Source organism: Mesocricetus auratus, unplaced genomic scaffold (genome assembly GCF_017639785.1).
Source record: "Mesocricetus auratus isolate SY011 unplaced genomic scaffold, BCM_Maur_2.0 Super-Scaffold_100038, whole genome shotgun sequence".
Classification (NCBI taxonomy): Eukaryota; Metazoa; Chordata; class Mammalia; order Rodentia; family Cricetidae; genus Mesocricetus; species Mesocricetus auratus.
The window spans coordinates 1,235,963-1,251,536 of NW_024429216.1; the positions used below are offsets into that span (position 1 = coordinate 1,235,963).

At 43.0% G+C, this 15,574-nt stretch overlaps 1 protein-coding gene across 1 annotated transcript; it reads right to left on the minus strand.

Annotated features, from left to right (window-relative positions):
• Positions 1–945: 945 nt before the first annotated feature.
• On the minus strand, positions 946–1,915 carry LOC101829578 (vomeronasal type-1 receptor 4-like). The gene has a single exon (XM_005086744.2). The coding sequence runs from the start codon at positions 1,888–1,890 to the stop codon at positions 946–948; it is 945 nt and encodes a 314-aa protein (XP_005086801.2). The 5' UTR covers positions 1,891–1,915.
• Between the last annotated feature and the right edge of the window lie 13,659 nt (positions 1,916–15,574).

The window sequence follows — 15,574 nt, forward strand, 5'->3', positions numbered from 1 at the left end:
CTCTCACTATTAGGAGTCCCACAAGAAAGACCAAGCTACACAACTCTCCCATATATGCAGAGGGCCTATGTCAGTCCCATGCAGGCTCCCTAGTTGTCAATTCAGACTCTGTGAGCCCCTGTGAGCCCAAGTTTGTTACTGGAGTTTCTTTCCAGCCTGGTCCTGCTGCTGTTTTTGCCCCAAATAAACATACAGATGTTATATTAATTATTAAACTGTTGGCTGATAGCTAGGGCTTCATATTGGCTAGCTTTGTCTTAATTATTAACCCAGTTCTATTAATCTATTTATTTCCACATGGTCTTGGCTTACTGGAGAATGCCAGGAACTTTTACTCCTTTGTGGTCTACATGGCTTTTCTTTGGTGGTGGCCCCTGTCTGCCTACTCCTGGTCTATAATCCTGCCTATGCTTTCTCTCTGGCAACTGACCAGTGTTTTATTCATCGTCCAATAAGAAACATATATACAGAAGGACATCCCTAATCACAGCTTAATTGATGCTGTGAGTTTGCTTGTGATGTCCATGACCCCTCTGGTTCCTACATTTCTTTCTCACTCTCTTCAGTAGGATTCACCAAGCTCAGCCTAGTCAAAGTATCGAATTGTAAAGTCTGTCTGTCTATCTGTCTGACGTTGTATGTGTGTAGGACCATATATTCAAAATGTGTGTGGTGTCATGGCACTCAGAGTTTAACATGACCACTTTTTTTTTGCAAGCTCCGAAGTCTTATAATTTATATGGACAATACATATGAAAATTATTGAAATTGTATGGATGTACTTTTTATTGAGACAAAATATTAAAAATCTAACAATTGAAAAGGTACAACTTGTGTGAATTTTAACTTGAACCATATCAAGGATTCAAGAGCCACACAGCTTCAAACTTAGCACACAAATCATTAGAGAGACCTGTTTGTTGATGAGGATGTCTGGGCCTCGTATCAGCCACCGAATGCTCTTTGAAAACAGATAATTCTCGGTGTTGACAAAGAAGAAATAAACTGTGAAATTATTCTATTATTGCTCATCAATAAAAAGGGGCAGAGAGTGGGGTAGAATGATGACACAATTATAACGACTGCCCCCAATGTTGGCTTTCTTTCACCTGTATAAAATCCACAAAGGGTGATGAAGTTGTTCAACAAATAAAAGAACACAAAACAGCTCACCAGCAATAAGATGCTGTGAGTGGCTCTGCGTTCAGGAGATGGCTGGCTGGAGAGGCTTGGGTTGTGGAGATGCCGGGTTATTCTGCGGTGTCTGTAAAGGAGAGACACCATGTAGAGGCTGGTCCATATCATGATGGTCATAAAGAAGATGTCTCCTATTGTGATAATACTCAGGAATAATCCTTGTTTGGGGTAATTAGGTAGTCTTTTACAGTAAGCATGAGAATATCCATAATCAATATTAGTGTCATTGATTTTCGCCATCACAGTCTCAATGATGTGCACATATATGAGCAGCTTGACAAACCAGGAAAACAGGAAGGAGCAAAACATCCACATAGGGAGTTTAGGCTTAAGCCACGCCCATTTAGAATAACTGGGAGTGATGGTGATGGCTTGGAATGTGCTCAGAATAGAGGTGGTGCAGATGGACAGACCCCGGGTGACTCTGAACACATATAAAACTGCCTTACAGCCAGCATCATTCAGAAAATATCTGACTCCAAAGGATGACATGATATGCGGTAGCATAGCAAATATGATCGTCAATATATTGACTACCATCAGGTGCATGAAAATGGGATCGATAGGTCTGCTGGAGCGAGCTTTGACTAAGAAGCCATACGCATACAGCATGAAGAGCAACCAGTTCCCTATGACACCCAGGCAGAGCTGGGATATCAAGAAACCCACCAAGATGGTGTTGCTTGGCAACATCACCTCAGCGATGCTTGAGATATGATTAGGTTTGTCAGGCTTCCAGTGAAAACTAAGCGGACTGAATTATAAAATTACATACTGATGTTTGTGGGAAAATAAGCTGATCAACAGTTCAGGAGGAGAGAAGGTCAGAGAAAGGTCAAACTCCTTTGTTTTTGCGGTTCCAGATGTGGTACTCTGGGAACTGCATTCCAGGGAGTCTTGAGAACCTCAGAGGTTAGAAGGTGTTGAAGCAGCAGGTGGGCTCAATGCAAACATCTTCTGAGCTCTGTTAATTGCCTGAATGGCGAATTTTCATGTTATAAAGAGTTTTTATTCAGTAGATCTTGCTGTGTATTTTAAAAGTCCTATTTGAGAGTTCTGACCTTTCCCAAGGACACTACTATGAATACTTATATATCTTTAGAGTTCTGATTGCATGCAAAACTCCTCCTTTAAATCCTTAACAAAGAGGCTACAGAGTTGGCTCAGTGATTAAAAGCACTAGATGGTCTTCCAGAGGACCCAGGTTCGAGTCCTAGCACTTGGAGGCTCACAACTGTTTGTAACTCCAGTTACAGAGAATCTGATGCCTGCATAAACATACACATACAGGTAAAACATCTTTACACATAAAGGAAATGAATAAATTAAAAAAGCAATTTTCCACAAAAGTAGATTTTCCATTTGTGTTTTCTTTCTTTCCTTTTTTTTTTTTTTTTTTTTTTTGCCAGCCTTGGTCACTAGCAAATTTCTGAAGCATTTTAGAGGCACGGCCCCTCAGTTCTACTATACATACCCTGGTGTTGAGCACATTCTCAGAGAAATACATTTTTCTGTCATTATTCCTATTATTTGCAGGAAATGAACAGAAAGAACGGCGGATCATTGTGTTAGGCAAAATAAGGTAGTCTCACAAACATAAACAGCATATGTGTTCTCACATGTGGGATCTGACAGAGAAATCTACAAACCCAACAGGGAGACCCTTAGCTTGAGAACCTCAGAGGACACAAGGTGTTGAAGCAGCGATGGAGGTTGGAGCCGGGCATGGTGGCACACACCTTTAAAACCAGCCCAGCCTGGTCTACAGAGTGAGTTTCAGGACAGGCTCCAAAACTACACAGAGAAACACTGTCTTGAAAAAAACAGAAAAGAAGAAAGAAACGGGGCTGGAGAGTGATACACAAGGGAACAATGGGAGAATATAAACACAGTCACGTGTGCGCGTGTAAGTAGATGTCATAAGAAAATATACAAGCATGGTGTGCATTTGTCAAGAAGACCTCATAAAGCATGAATAAATCATGAATAACAACAACAACAGGCTGGAGAGATGGCTCAGAGGTTAGGAGCACTGGCTGCTCTTCCAGAGGTTATGAGTTCAATTCCCAGCAACCACATGGTGGCCTGCAACCATCTGTAATGAGATCTCATGCCTTCTCCTGGCGTACAAGCATGTGCACAGATTAAAAAAAAACTGCATGCATAATAAATAAATATCTTTTAAAAAGTTCTTTTTAAAAAAACAACAACAGCAGCAAACACTAAGTGGACTAAACAGACTAAACGTGTGCGTTTATTTATTTATTTATTTCAAGACAGGGTTTCTCTGTGTAGCCCTGGCTGTCTTGGAACTCACTCTGTAAACCAGGGTGGCCTGGAACTCATAGAGATCTGTCTGCCTCTGCCTCCTGAGCCCTGGAATTAAAGTCATGTGCCACCACTGCCCGGCATATATTATGTTTCCTATTATATTTCAAATATGTCATATGTCATTACCCAAACATCCCATCATTGCAGCTAATTTGACAAAAACCACAACCATATCAGAGGTCCTTGCTGGGCACAGTTACATTGTGTAAATACTGACCATAGCTCCAGGGCTGAAAGGAGCATTAGACAGGAAGTCTTTACTGCATTGCACAAGCTGTATGAGATTTAGCTAATGAAAGTGCAGGCAGTTTAGGTAGAAAAAGACCAGCCTGGTCTACAAGAGCTAGTTCCAGGACCGGCTCCAAAGCTACACAGGGAAACCCTGTCTTGAAAAACAAAACACACACACACACACACACACACACACACACACACACACACACACACACAGAATGACAAAGGGGCTGGGGTGATGATTATGGCTCAGTGGTTAAGAGCACTGACTTGGGTTCAGTTTGCAGTACCCACACGGCTGCTAACAACCGTCTGTAACTCCAGTTCAAGGGGATTTGACCTCCGAGGCACCAAACACACGGTGCACAGATATACATGCAAGCAAAACATCCGGACACATAAAATAATGATACCAGTACTTGTGAGGTAGAGGCAGGCAGATCTCTGAGTTCAAGGACAGCCTGGTCTACAGAGTGAGTTTCAGGACAGTCTCAAGCAAACGAACAAACAAATAAAATACAGTGAACTTGGGATGGAGACGGGATAGGAGTTAGAACGGGAGTAGGTAGGAGGCTGTGGTGAGTGCAAAAAATCCAAATATATTGTATAAATGAGCCGGGCGTTGGTGGCACGCCTTTAATCCCAGCACTCGGGAGGCAGAGGCAGGCGGATCTCTGTGAGTTCGAGGCCAGCCTGGACTACCAAGTGAGTTCCAGGACAGCTTCCAAAGCCACAGAGAAACCCTGTCTCGAAAAACCAAAAAAAAAAAAAAAAAACCAAAAAAAACCAAAAAATTGTATAAATGTCTGAAAATTTCAAATAAAGAATAAAAATAGTAAAAAAATTCTTTTTAAAATATTTACTTATTTTTATTTCATTTGTATTGGTGTTTTGCCTGCATGCATGTCTGTATGAGTGCGTCAGATCTCCTGGAACTGGAGTTACAGACAGTTGTGAGCTGCCATGAAGGGTGTTGGGATTTGAACTCAGGTCCTCTGGAAGAACAGTCAGTGATCTTAACCACTTAGCTATCTCTCCAGCCTACAAAATATTTTTCAACTAACCAATAGAAATACATCACCTTAAATAATGTCACACAAAGAAACTGATAAGGGAGCAGGATTACTTATATAAGCAGTCCCTTGCCTGTTTCTCTCTCTCTCTCTCTCTCTCTCTCTCTCTCTCTCTCTCTCTCTCTCTCTCTCTCTCTCTCTCTCTCTCTCTCTCCCCCAAGACAGGGTTTCTCTGTGTAGCCCTAGCTGTACTGGAACCAGCTCTGTAGACCAGGCTAGTCTCGAACTCACAGAGATCCACCTGCCTCTGCCTCCCTAGTGCTGGTACTAAAGGCATGCGCCACCACTGCCTGGCCCCTTGTCTTTTTTTAAACATTCAAATGGTATCTTTTATCTTCTTTTTTAAGTTAAATGCATATTTTTTAATTTGGGGGATTAAAGATAATTAAATCAATTCACCTTCCCTCCCTCCAAACCCAGATCTCTGTGAGTTCGAAGCCAGTCTGGTCTACAGAGTAGCTCCAAGTTAGCCAGGGCTGCGCCCATATGCTCACATGCTCACGATCTCTCTCTCTCTCTCTCTCTTTCTCTCTCTCTCTCTCTCTCTCTCTCTCTCTCTCTCTCTCTCTCTCTCTCTCTCTCTCTCTCTCACACAGAGTTAGGGCCCAGCTGAACTGGGTGTGGTGGGGCACACCTTTAACCCCATCACTCAGGAGGCAGAGGCAGGTAAATCTCTGAGTTCGAGGCCCGCCTGGTCTACAGAGTGAGTTTCAGGACAGTTGGGGCTACATGGAGAAACCCTGTCTCTAAAAACAAACAAGCAAACAAACTAAAATGTTTCAGTAACTGCAAAACCACAAATATTTGCTACAAGATTATATTACAATCACCTATGCAACCATTTTTGGAAAGTATGGATGAAAGGGCAAATTTCTCTGAGCTCTAATTTCTATTGTAAGATTTTAGAATTATAGAAAGAAATAAGTCCAATGTTCCTCAGGAAATCGAATCATTGTCTGTGACATGAAAATAAATGAAGGGAGGAAAATAGCGAAACAATCATGGGTTAAAGACAAGGACTGTTAAAAAAAAACACAAAGAAAGATACAATTGATCAACTAAAAGAAAAGCATGAGACAAATCTGAAAAAACTGTAAGTCTAAGACAGGATAGAACCGAGAAGGGGAGCAGTGCGGTTAGCATACCTCTCCCTTGTTCTGAGCGCTGTGTACTGGGAGCCTTCCTCACGGCAGGGTGAATTCCACAGACATGATGCATCTTGGAAAAGCTGCCTAGCAGAACCCATGACTAAATCAAGGGCAGCATGACGACAGGACTCTTCCTCCCAGTGGACATGAGGCAGCTTGTCACCTGTGGTGCCAATGACCTTGTTTTCTGTGCCTCATCTGATGCACCCAAGAGGAAAACATCTATCTCCCAGACGCAACTGGAATCTCAGATAACTTTGACAGACTGAGTGTAAAGTCTGTATGTGAAGACGTGCGTTTTCCCAAGATGAACTCCACCTGAAAGTAAACTTGAGGACTGAGGTGTCATTAAAAGTTTTAGGACAGTGGTGGCAATTATCACAGCTGTTGGAACAAGCTGAGCTCTGAGCAGGGCTACAGAGACCATTTGCCCTGCTTCATTGGAGGCGATTGTGCCTTTTTAAAAAAACAAAACAAAACAATTTATTTAATTTTATGGCATTGGTGTGAGGGTTTCAGATCCCCTAGAACTAGAGTTGCAGACAGCTGTGAGCTGCCATGCAGGTGCTGGGAATTGAACACAGGTCCTCTGGTAAAATAGCCAGGGCTCTCAATCACCGAGCCATCTCTCCAGCCCCGTGCCTTCTGCTCTTACGGTGAGTGTATTTTAAGGTTCCACACAGAACATGACAGCACACTAGGAGTTTTATCTGGACCACATAATAGGTGGATTAGTCACAGCTGTATCGCATGTTTTGCTGAAGAATAGTTTTACTGTGAGATCGCTCAGTTTTGCAAAACAGACACTAGTTACACTGCCTTCCGAATAGTTTTGACTATTCCCACAGACAAGTCCTAATGCAGCCTGCGTCAGAGAAACTTCTTGTCAACAGAGGTGGATGGCTGATATAGATATTCATAAATATTCAAAGTGCTGAGAATGGCTGGCCATTAAGTCTGGATTCCTAAATACGACGTGTATCCATCCTCCCCAAGGCCCAGACAATTTTGGGAGGAGAGGGGTAGGGTTTGTAAGATCCAGGGAAGCAATGTCATCAAGACCTACAAATAGAAAAGACAGCAAAAAAGGAGGGGTTACTGGGTGTAGTAGGTCCCTTTAACCCCAGCACTTGGGAGGCAGAGGCAGGCAGATCTCTGAGTTCAAAACTAACCTGGTCTATATAGCAAATTCAAGGCCAGCCAATGCTGCATGGTAACCCTGTTTCGAATTATATATGTATGTATGTATGTATATATATATACATATATATATGCTCACACATACACATATATACAAACATAGGAAGTATATAAGCACAATGATGATATACATAGATGAAAGACATAAAAATTAAATAATTACAAAAGCTGACATGCTTCAGTTGCATCACCAAGGGTCTTTTTTGGGGGAGGGGGACAGGGTCTCTCTACAGAGTCCTGGCTGTCCTGGAACTCACTATGTACTAGGCTGGTCTCAAACTCACAGAGATCCGCCTGCCTCTACCTCCCAAGTGCCGGGGATTAAAGGCATGTGCCACTATTGCCTGGCTATAAGGGCAGTTCTTAATTCTCAGCAGGATCCCAACACCCATCCCAATTCATGCAGATCTTTGCTGGGTTTCAGAGACCACAGAAATGCCTTTCTGGGTGAGGCAGGGGTTACAGTGAAAGACCCTTCAGTCTTTCAGGACCCTCGCCCCAAAGACCGCCAGGGAGCCGAAGTTCGTTGCAAAACGCAAGGGGATTTTTATTAAGCTGGCGCACCGGGGTTCAGCAGCCTTGGGAAGTAGTAAACCCCGAGCAGAAATTACAGTAAGTTTTTAAAGCCTAAAACCGCAAACGGGGTGGTGGGGGTGTTTGGTAATCGGTGCCAGACCTTCATGCAAACACGTACGCTTGTGGCTGACTGGCTCGTTATTTGTCTTAGGCAACGTCTGTGCCCTGGCTGAACTTTGTGACCGGCCTGGAACCTTGAGGTGCGGGGAATGTTCCCAAGTCCTTGAGGACTGAGGTCTGGGAAATACTTTCAAGTTCTTGAGGACCACCAGGGGATGATGTTTAAGTGTAGCTGCTCACGTCCAAGGACGGGACAGCTTAGTAATTTTCCAACTATTGGGGTGCTAACTGTTGGGGCTCTTCAACAGACACTGGGGGACTAGAGGCAGGTGTCTTGAGCCTGGTGCACCGCAGCTCCAAACGGCCCTCCGTCCCCTTGATTCACTGCAAATCCAGCACTTGAAGGTGCACGCAGGTCATACGAACCTTCTTCTCTGTCTCATCTGTCTTTTCTCTCAGCAGATCCACCGAGAGTGTCCTCACCAGCAACCCCACTTTGTTCACAGTGACGTTAACACTTCTAGAAATTTCTTCAAAGAGAGTTGCATGATCATTCATTTACCTGTGAGGGACCAAAACTTAAAATTAATAAAAGTTTAAAAACCTGGGCCCTAAATCTATACAGAGAAAGGGAACTTCTTTTTTTTTTTTTGCAGTTATATACACCCATTTTGATTTTCCTCACTTTTTTTATTTTTAAATTTAAATTTAAATTAGAAACAAGGTTGCTTCACAAGTCAGTTCCAGGTCCCTCTCCCTTTCCCTCCCCTCCTCTCATGCCCTCCCACCAACCCCTCCAATATCCCCTCATTTCCCCAGGGAGGATGAGGCCCTCCATGGGGGTGTCCATAGTCTGTCATTTCATCCAGGGCAGAGCCTAACCCCCCCCCCCAAGCATCCAGGGTGAGAGTGCATCTCATATTGTTGGATGGGAGTCCAAAGTCCATTTGTATGCCTGGGATAAATACTGATTTACTACCCAAGGCCCAATAGATTTCCTAGGCCTCCTCACTGACACCCACATTCAGGGGGTCTTGATCAGTCCCATGCTGGAATCCCAGCCATCAGTCTGGGATTCAAGAGCTAACCCTTGTCAGGTCAGCTGTTTCTGGGGGTTAAACCAGCCCAGTATTAACCTCTATGCTCATCAGTCCTCCCTCTCTGTCACTGGGTTCCTCGAGTTCAGCTCAGTGTTTAGCTGTGGGAGTCTGCCTCTGCTTCCATAAGTCATTGGAAGAAGGTTCTGTTCCCCAGACTCTCTGGCCGTGGGAATTGCAGGCTGGCACTCCCCAGATCTATGTCTAAAATTCATATATGAGAGAGTACATACCATGTTTGTCTTTTTGTGACTGGGTTACCTCACTCAGGATGGCTTCTTCTAGTGCCATCCATTTGCCTGCAAATCTTAGGATTCCATTGTTTTTTTTTTCTGCTGAGTAATACTCCATTGTGTAAATGTACCACATTTTCTCTATCCACTCTTCAGTTGAGGGGCATCTAGGTTGCTTCCAAGTTCTGGCTATTACAAATAATGCTGCTATGAACATAGTGGAGCAGATGCCCTTGTTGTATGAATGGGCATCTTTTGGATATATGCCTAAGAGTGGAATTGCTGGGTCTTGTGGTAGGCTTATTCCCATTTTCCTGAGGAATCTCCATACTGATTTCCAAAGTGGCTGTACAAGTTGGCACTCCCACCAGCAGTGGAGGAGTGTTCCTGAGAAAGGAAACTTCTAATGGAAAAGGAAACTCCTTAAATCAGGAGTGCCGTGGCTGGCACCTGAGCCCCTGCTCTCAGAGAAGGGGAGGAAACTGTCCACCACTGCTGCTAACATTCCTTGCTAATTGTTGGTCATAAAGATCCCCAGGCCCAGGTGATAGCTGACAGACCCTGTGATCCCCTGTAACCCTACAAGCTCATGCCCTGTCTTATCTTACTCAAATGTATCTTGCTTAAAATATATAGTTACTGCTTTACTCTGTACTTTGTATGATCTTAAGTAACCATGGAAACTGAAATTTGTGGCCTTCAGCCGTATGGTCTGCCCCTTTAAAAGCTTCTGTTTTTGGCTGGTGGGCGTCTCATTTCCTCCACCATGGAAAGAGATCCAGCTGGCCAGCTGAACAATAAATGGAGTCTTTTGCTTTTGCATCAGAGTGTGGACTCCTTGGGTTAGTCTCCGGGATTTCACAAACTTGGCACAACACCTGCAGGGTTATTTTTGTTTTTTACAGTGTAAATATACTATATTTTCCTTATCCATTTATCGGTCGATGGAGATATGGTTTGATTCTATTTCATAGCTTTTGTGAATGTGGTTAAAACTGCATTAATTCCCTCCAATCTTGGATTTTTCCTCAGGTGTATAAGACCAATAAATAGTGACAAAGTTGTTCAACCATTAAAAGGACACAGCATCAGGGCTCTGGGCGTGGCTTGTAAAGCAGGAGCCGGCTGGGAGGAGACACTTGCCGTGTGGAGACGCTGGGTTCTCTTGTGTCCATAGAGGAGAGTCATCACATAGAGGCTGCTCCACACACATCATGAGGGCCACAAGGAGACCTCTAATTAGCATATTAAGAGACAATCCTGGGGGTTGGACCTAAGGCTCACCGGTTAAGAGCTCTTGTTGCTCTCACATTGGACCCTGGTTCAACATCTAGCACTCACATCTGTCTTTCCGGTTACAGGGGATCCGGCGCCCTCTTGTGGCCTGTGCTGTCACAGCACGCATGTGGTGCCGGCAAAACCCCGACACACAAAGCAAGAGTATCTGAAAAAAAGAGAGGTACCCTGGATTTCTGTGAAACCTAACTTCCTGGATTCACAATAAGCATGAGAATATCTGTGACGCGATATCAGCCTTGGTCTCTTTCCTCATCAGTCTGTTTTTAAAATAGCATTTTATTTTATTTTTTAAATTGCCTGCAATGTATCTTGATCATGCCCAATTCCCATTCCAATTCTCTCCAACTTCCCCTAGCGTCCTCCAAACGCGCGGCTCTCACAATGTTATGTGTTTTTCTCTCTCTTTTTTAGACTTTAACTAATTTCATCCACTCTCGGCGCTGCCCATATGCTCGTGGGTATGAGGCTATTCACTGGGACACAGCCCGCCGTGGCCACACTCCTGTGAAAAAAAGACTCTCCTCTCCCAGCAGCCGTCAACTGCCAATAGTCCCAAACACACGGTTGGGGCTTTAGGGTCTTTTAAGTTTCTTTTTTTTTCCCCCGTACACTATATTTTGATTACGTTTTTTTTCCTTCTCTGCCAACTCCTTCAAGATCCTCCTGACATCCCTGCCCACCCAACTTCATTCTCTCTCTCTCTCTCTCTCTCTCTCTCTCTCTCTCTCTCTCTCTCTCTCTCTCTCTCTCTCTCTCTCTCTCTCTCTCTCTCGCTCTCTCTCGCTCTCTCGCTCCCTCCCTCCCTCCCTCCCTCTCTCCTGCCTCTTTCCAAAACAAAAACAAAGAATCAAAAGCAAACTTGTGGCCATTGTGAGCCTCCAGCTGGGGTTCTGGGAACCGAACGTGGATCCTCCGGAAGGGCAGCAAGTACTCTTACCGGACGAGCCATCCACTGAGCTCTTCAAAAACTGCTTTCCTATTTTTAAAATTGTATGTATTTGGATCTTTTACCTGAATGAACGTATGTGTACCACATGTATGCCTGGTGTTGGTGGAGGTCAGAAGAGACAGCCAGATCCCCTGGAACTGGAGTTCAGATAGTTGTGAGCCACAATATAGGTGCTGGGAATTTAACATGAGTCCTCTGAACGATCAGTAAGTGCTCTTAACCACTAAGCCATATCTCAAGCCTCTCAGAATTTTGTTTGTTTGTTTTTTGAGACAAGGTTTCTCTGTAGCTTTGGAGGCTGTTCTGGAACTTGCTCTGTAGACCAAATGCTGGGACTAAAGGCGTGCGCCACCAACGCCCAGCTTGCCCCTCAGAATTTTAAAAAATAATTATTTGAAAAATTCAGCAGGGCTGTGGTGACACACACCTTTAATGCCAGCACTTGGGAGGCAGAGGCAGGCGGATCTCTGTGAGTTTGACACCAGCCTGGTCTACAGAGTGAGTTCCAGGACAGCCAGAGCTACACAGAGAAACCCTGTCTTGAAAAAAAAAAAGAAGAGAAAAATTCATATGATGTGTTTTGATCATGTTCATTCTTCACTCTTTTAAAAAGTATTTATTTGTATTTTATGCCCATTGGTGTTTTGCCTGCATCTATGTCTGCATGATAATGTCAGATCCCCAGGAACAGAAGTTACAGACAGTTGTGAGCTGTCATGTGGGTGCTGGGAGTTGAACCCAGGTCCTCTGGAAGAGCAGCCAGTGCTCTTAACTGCTGAGCGCGCGTGTGCGCGGCGCACACAAACACACACACACATTCTCACATATATGGGAAGATATGAGTACTGATGGCGCACACACATATGTATTTGTGCACACACATATGTATGTAATAATATTAATAATCAAAGAAAAAGAAGCTGTCAAATTGAGAGTTGGGGGCATGGGAGGGGTTTGAGGAAGAGCAGCTGGGAAGGTCTGGAAAGAGACGGGGGAAGGTGATGTCATTCTGACTGGTATAAGTTGGAATTTCATTGTAGTTTTGATTTGTATTTATTTGATGGCTAGTATATCTAAATACACATATATGTGTAATAAAGTATACAATATGCAGACTTTAAAAATTGTTTACTTATTATATATAGTGTTCTGTCTGCATGTATGCCTAATATGCAGACTTTTTAATTCAACTTTTTGATACAATCTATTTTGATCATGTTTTCCTGTCCCTAAAATCTCAGATTCTCCCTACTCCATCTACATCTGCCTAGAATTTTCTACGAATGCTGTATTTACATCATTTCTTTCCTCTTCCCCTTCCGACACCTCCTATGTCCCTCCCCAGCTCCCTCTCAAATTCATTAGCTTATCTTCAGTTATTATTTTTGCATATGCCAATTGTCTTTTTTTGTTTTATGAGACAGGGTTTCTTTGTGCATCACTGGCTGCCCTGGGACTCACTCTATGGACCAGGCTGACCTCAAGTTCACATAGACCCAACTGCCTCTGCCTCCTGGGACTAAAGGTGTGTGCCACCACCACTCATGAACTTTTTTTTTCTTCCCGAGACAGGGTTTCTCTGTATTGTTTTGGAGGCTGTCCTGGAACTCGCTTGGTAGACCAGGCTGGCCTCGAACTCACAGAGATCCACCTGCCTTTGCCTCCCAAGTGCTGGGATTAAAGGTGTGCGCCACCAACATCTGGCTAGACTTTTTTTTAAAAAAGATTTATGTAGTGTTCTGCTTGCATATATGCCTTCAGGCCAGCAGAGGGCAGCAGATCTCATTATGGATGGTTGTGAACCACCATGTGGGAATTGAACTCAGGACCTCTGGAAGAACAGTCACTGCTCTTAACCTCTGAGTCATCTCTCCAGTCCCTCATTGAGCTTTTCTATTTTGTATTTTGAGTTCTGTCTGCTCATTTCAGTAGCCAATTCACTGGCTGGGGTTGTTTGATCCTCTGTCAGCTGTATAAGCTGGTAAATTTTGTCCCATTCTGGAATCCAGCTCTTCATTGGATTTACTTTCCTTTGCTGTAAAGAAGCTTTTAATTATATGAGATTGCATTTGTCAATGGCTGACATTGCTTCTTGAGGGACTGGAGTCCTATTCAGAAAGTATTTCCCGTGTCTACATCTTGAAGTGTATTTCCTATTTTTCCTCTAATGTTTTCAGAATGGGGGATCCAGTATTGAGATTTAAAATCCGATTGGAGATGACTTTTGTTTAGCGTGACAGGTAAGGATGCCGCTTTATCTTCTACCCGTGGATTTTTAGCCTTCATTTAACCATTTGTCAGAGGCTGGTTTTCTCCAATGTGCATTTTTTGGCATCTTTGTGAATCAGGGGATTGTGTCTGTCTACTCTGTGGACCTGTGTGCTTTTGTCCCTAAGTTCTTTAGTATGACTTGAAGTCAGGGATGGTCACACTTCCAGAATTATTTTTTTAACCCAGATTTTTTTTTTGCTATTTGTTTTTCTGAGTCTGGATTAACTCACTCAATATAACATTTTCAAGTTCACTCACCTGAAAATTTCAAGTTTGCTTTTTTCTTCTTACAGCTGACTACAGTTCTATTGTGTATGTGCAGCATTTTCATTATCCAGTCATCCGTTGAAGGGCCTAAAGGTTGTTTCCATTTTCTACCTATTGTGAATACAGCTACAGTGAACATGGTTGAGCAAGTATCTCTGTAGTAGGATACTGAGTATTGAGTCTTTGGGAATATGCCGCAGAATGGCCTAGCTGGGTCATGGGTAGAGTTACCACACTGATTTCCACAATGGCTGCTCCAGCTTGTAATTCCTCCAACATTAAATAAGGGCTCTCCTCTCCCCAATCTTTGCCAGCATTTGTTGTTAGTTGTTTTCTTGGTCTTAGTAAGATATCAAAGTAGTTTTAATTGGCATTTCTCTGATCACTAAGGATGATGAACACTTTTTAAAAAATTTATTTACTTATTTTTATTATATATACGGTGTTCTGTCTGCATGTATGCCTACACGCCAGAAGAGGGCACCAGATCTCATGATAGATGGCTGTGAGCCACCATGTGGTTGCTGGGAATTGAACTCAGGTCCTCTGGAAGAGCAGTCAGTGGTCTAAACCTCTGAGCCATCTCTCTAGCCTCTAATGCTGAACACTTTTAAAGATATTTTTAAGTCATTGTCATTTCTTCTTCCCAGAGTCACACTTCATTTTCTAATACTCCCGCTATTTTCCTAAACTACACAGTTTCTAACTGTATTCTAAACATGTATATTTACATCCACAGTGAAGCTCTCACCCCTTACCAAAGAAGTATTTTGCAGCAAGGCTACTGTGGAGATCCACAACTTTTCAAAATGCAGGAAGTGACCTGGGAGTGCCCAGTCTCAGTTGGTACATCTGCCACACAACCCCTATACCTAAGTGTCAGAGAACACCATGGAAGAGACTGTAAGAGCCAGAATACTCGGATGCTCATTTTAAGGTATGATAGGGAAGCTGCACCCATGAAATCTCAATAATACGGCTGTCTACACAAGATCTGCATAATGACAACACCAGTGGAACAAGGTTGGGGGAAATTTGTCACTCCTAGATGAAGATATACAGATATAGATATCTCTATCTGTATATAGATGTAGATTTATCTATAATCTCTCCATCTATCTATATCTGTCTAAATAGAAATATAGATCTATAGATAATGGCTATTGAGAGAAGAAGAATCAGCCTTTTTTAAGGGATAAAGTCCCTGATGGTTTATCTAATCCCAACTAATCAACTTTAAAGGCATAGACATACAAGCAACTCTAACTGGACTCAGCTGGTTACATGTAAATGTAATGTGTAATATGTATGTGTACATGTATGTATGTAACAATAATAATTATAGAAGAAGAGGGCATGACTTTGAGAAAGAGTAGAAGGCCAGAGAGAGAGGGAGAAATGATATAAATACATTACTGGGATTTTCTTGGCAGACTTTCCACCCCAATTCAAGTTTGAATATGTAATATTCTGTTTAGTTGCTGGTTGTTGGTGATGACCTTAACCTGGGTTATGTCAAGAAACATCTATTCACTACACGTAGAGGAGACTATAACAGATCAAAGTGATTCTAGCCAAGGACAGATTGCTGAAAATGTTTTCTTTGAAAAAAGTTGTTTTATTTGGATTCATTACAAAA

Bases quoted from the DNA above. Each gene is read 5' to 3' on its own strand.
- LOC101829578 (XM_005086744.2), bottom strand. From the start codon at position 1,890: ATGTTGCCAAGCAACACCATCTTGGTGGGTTTCTTGATATCCCAGCTC.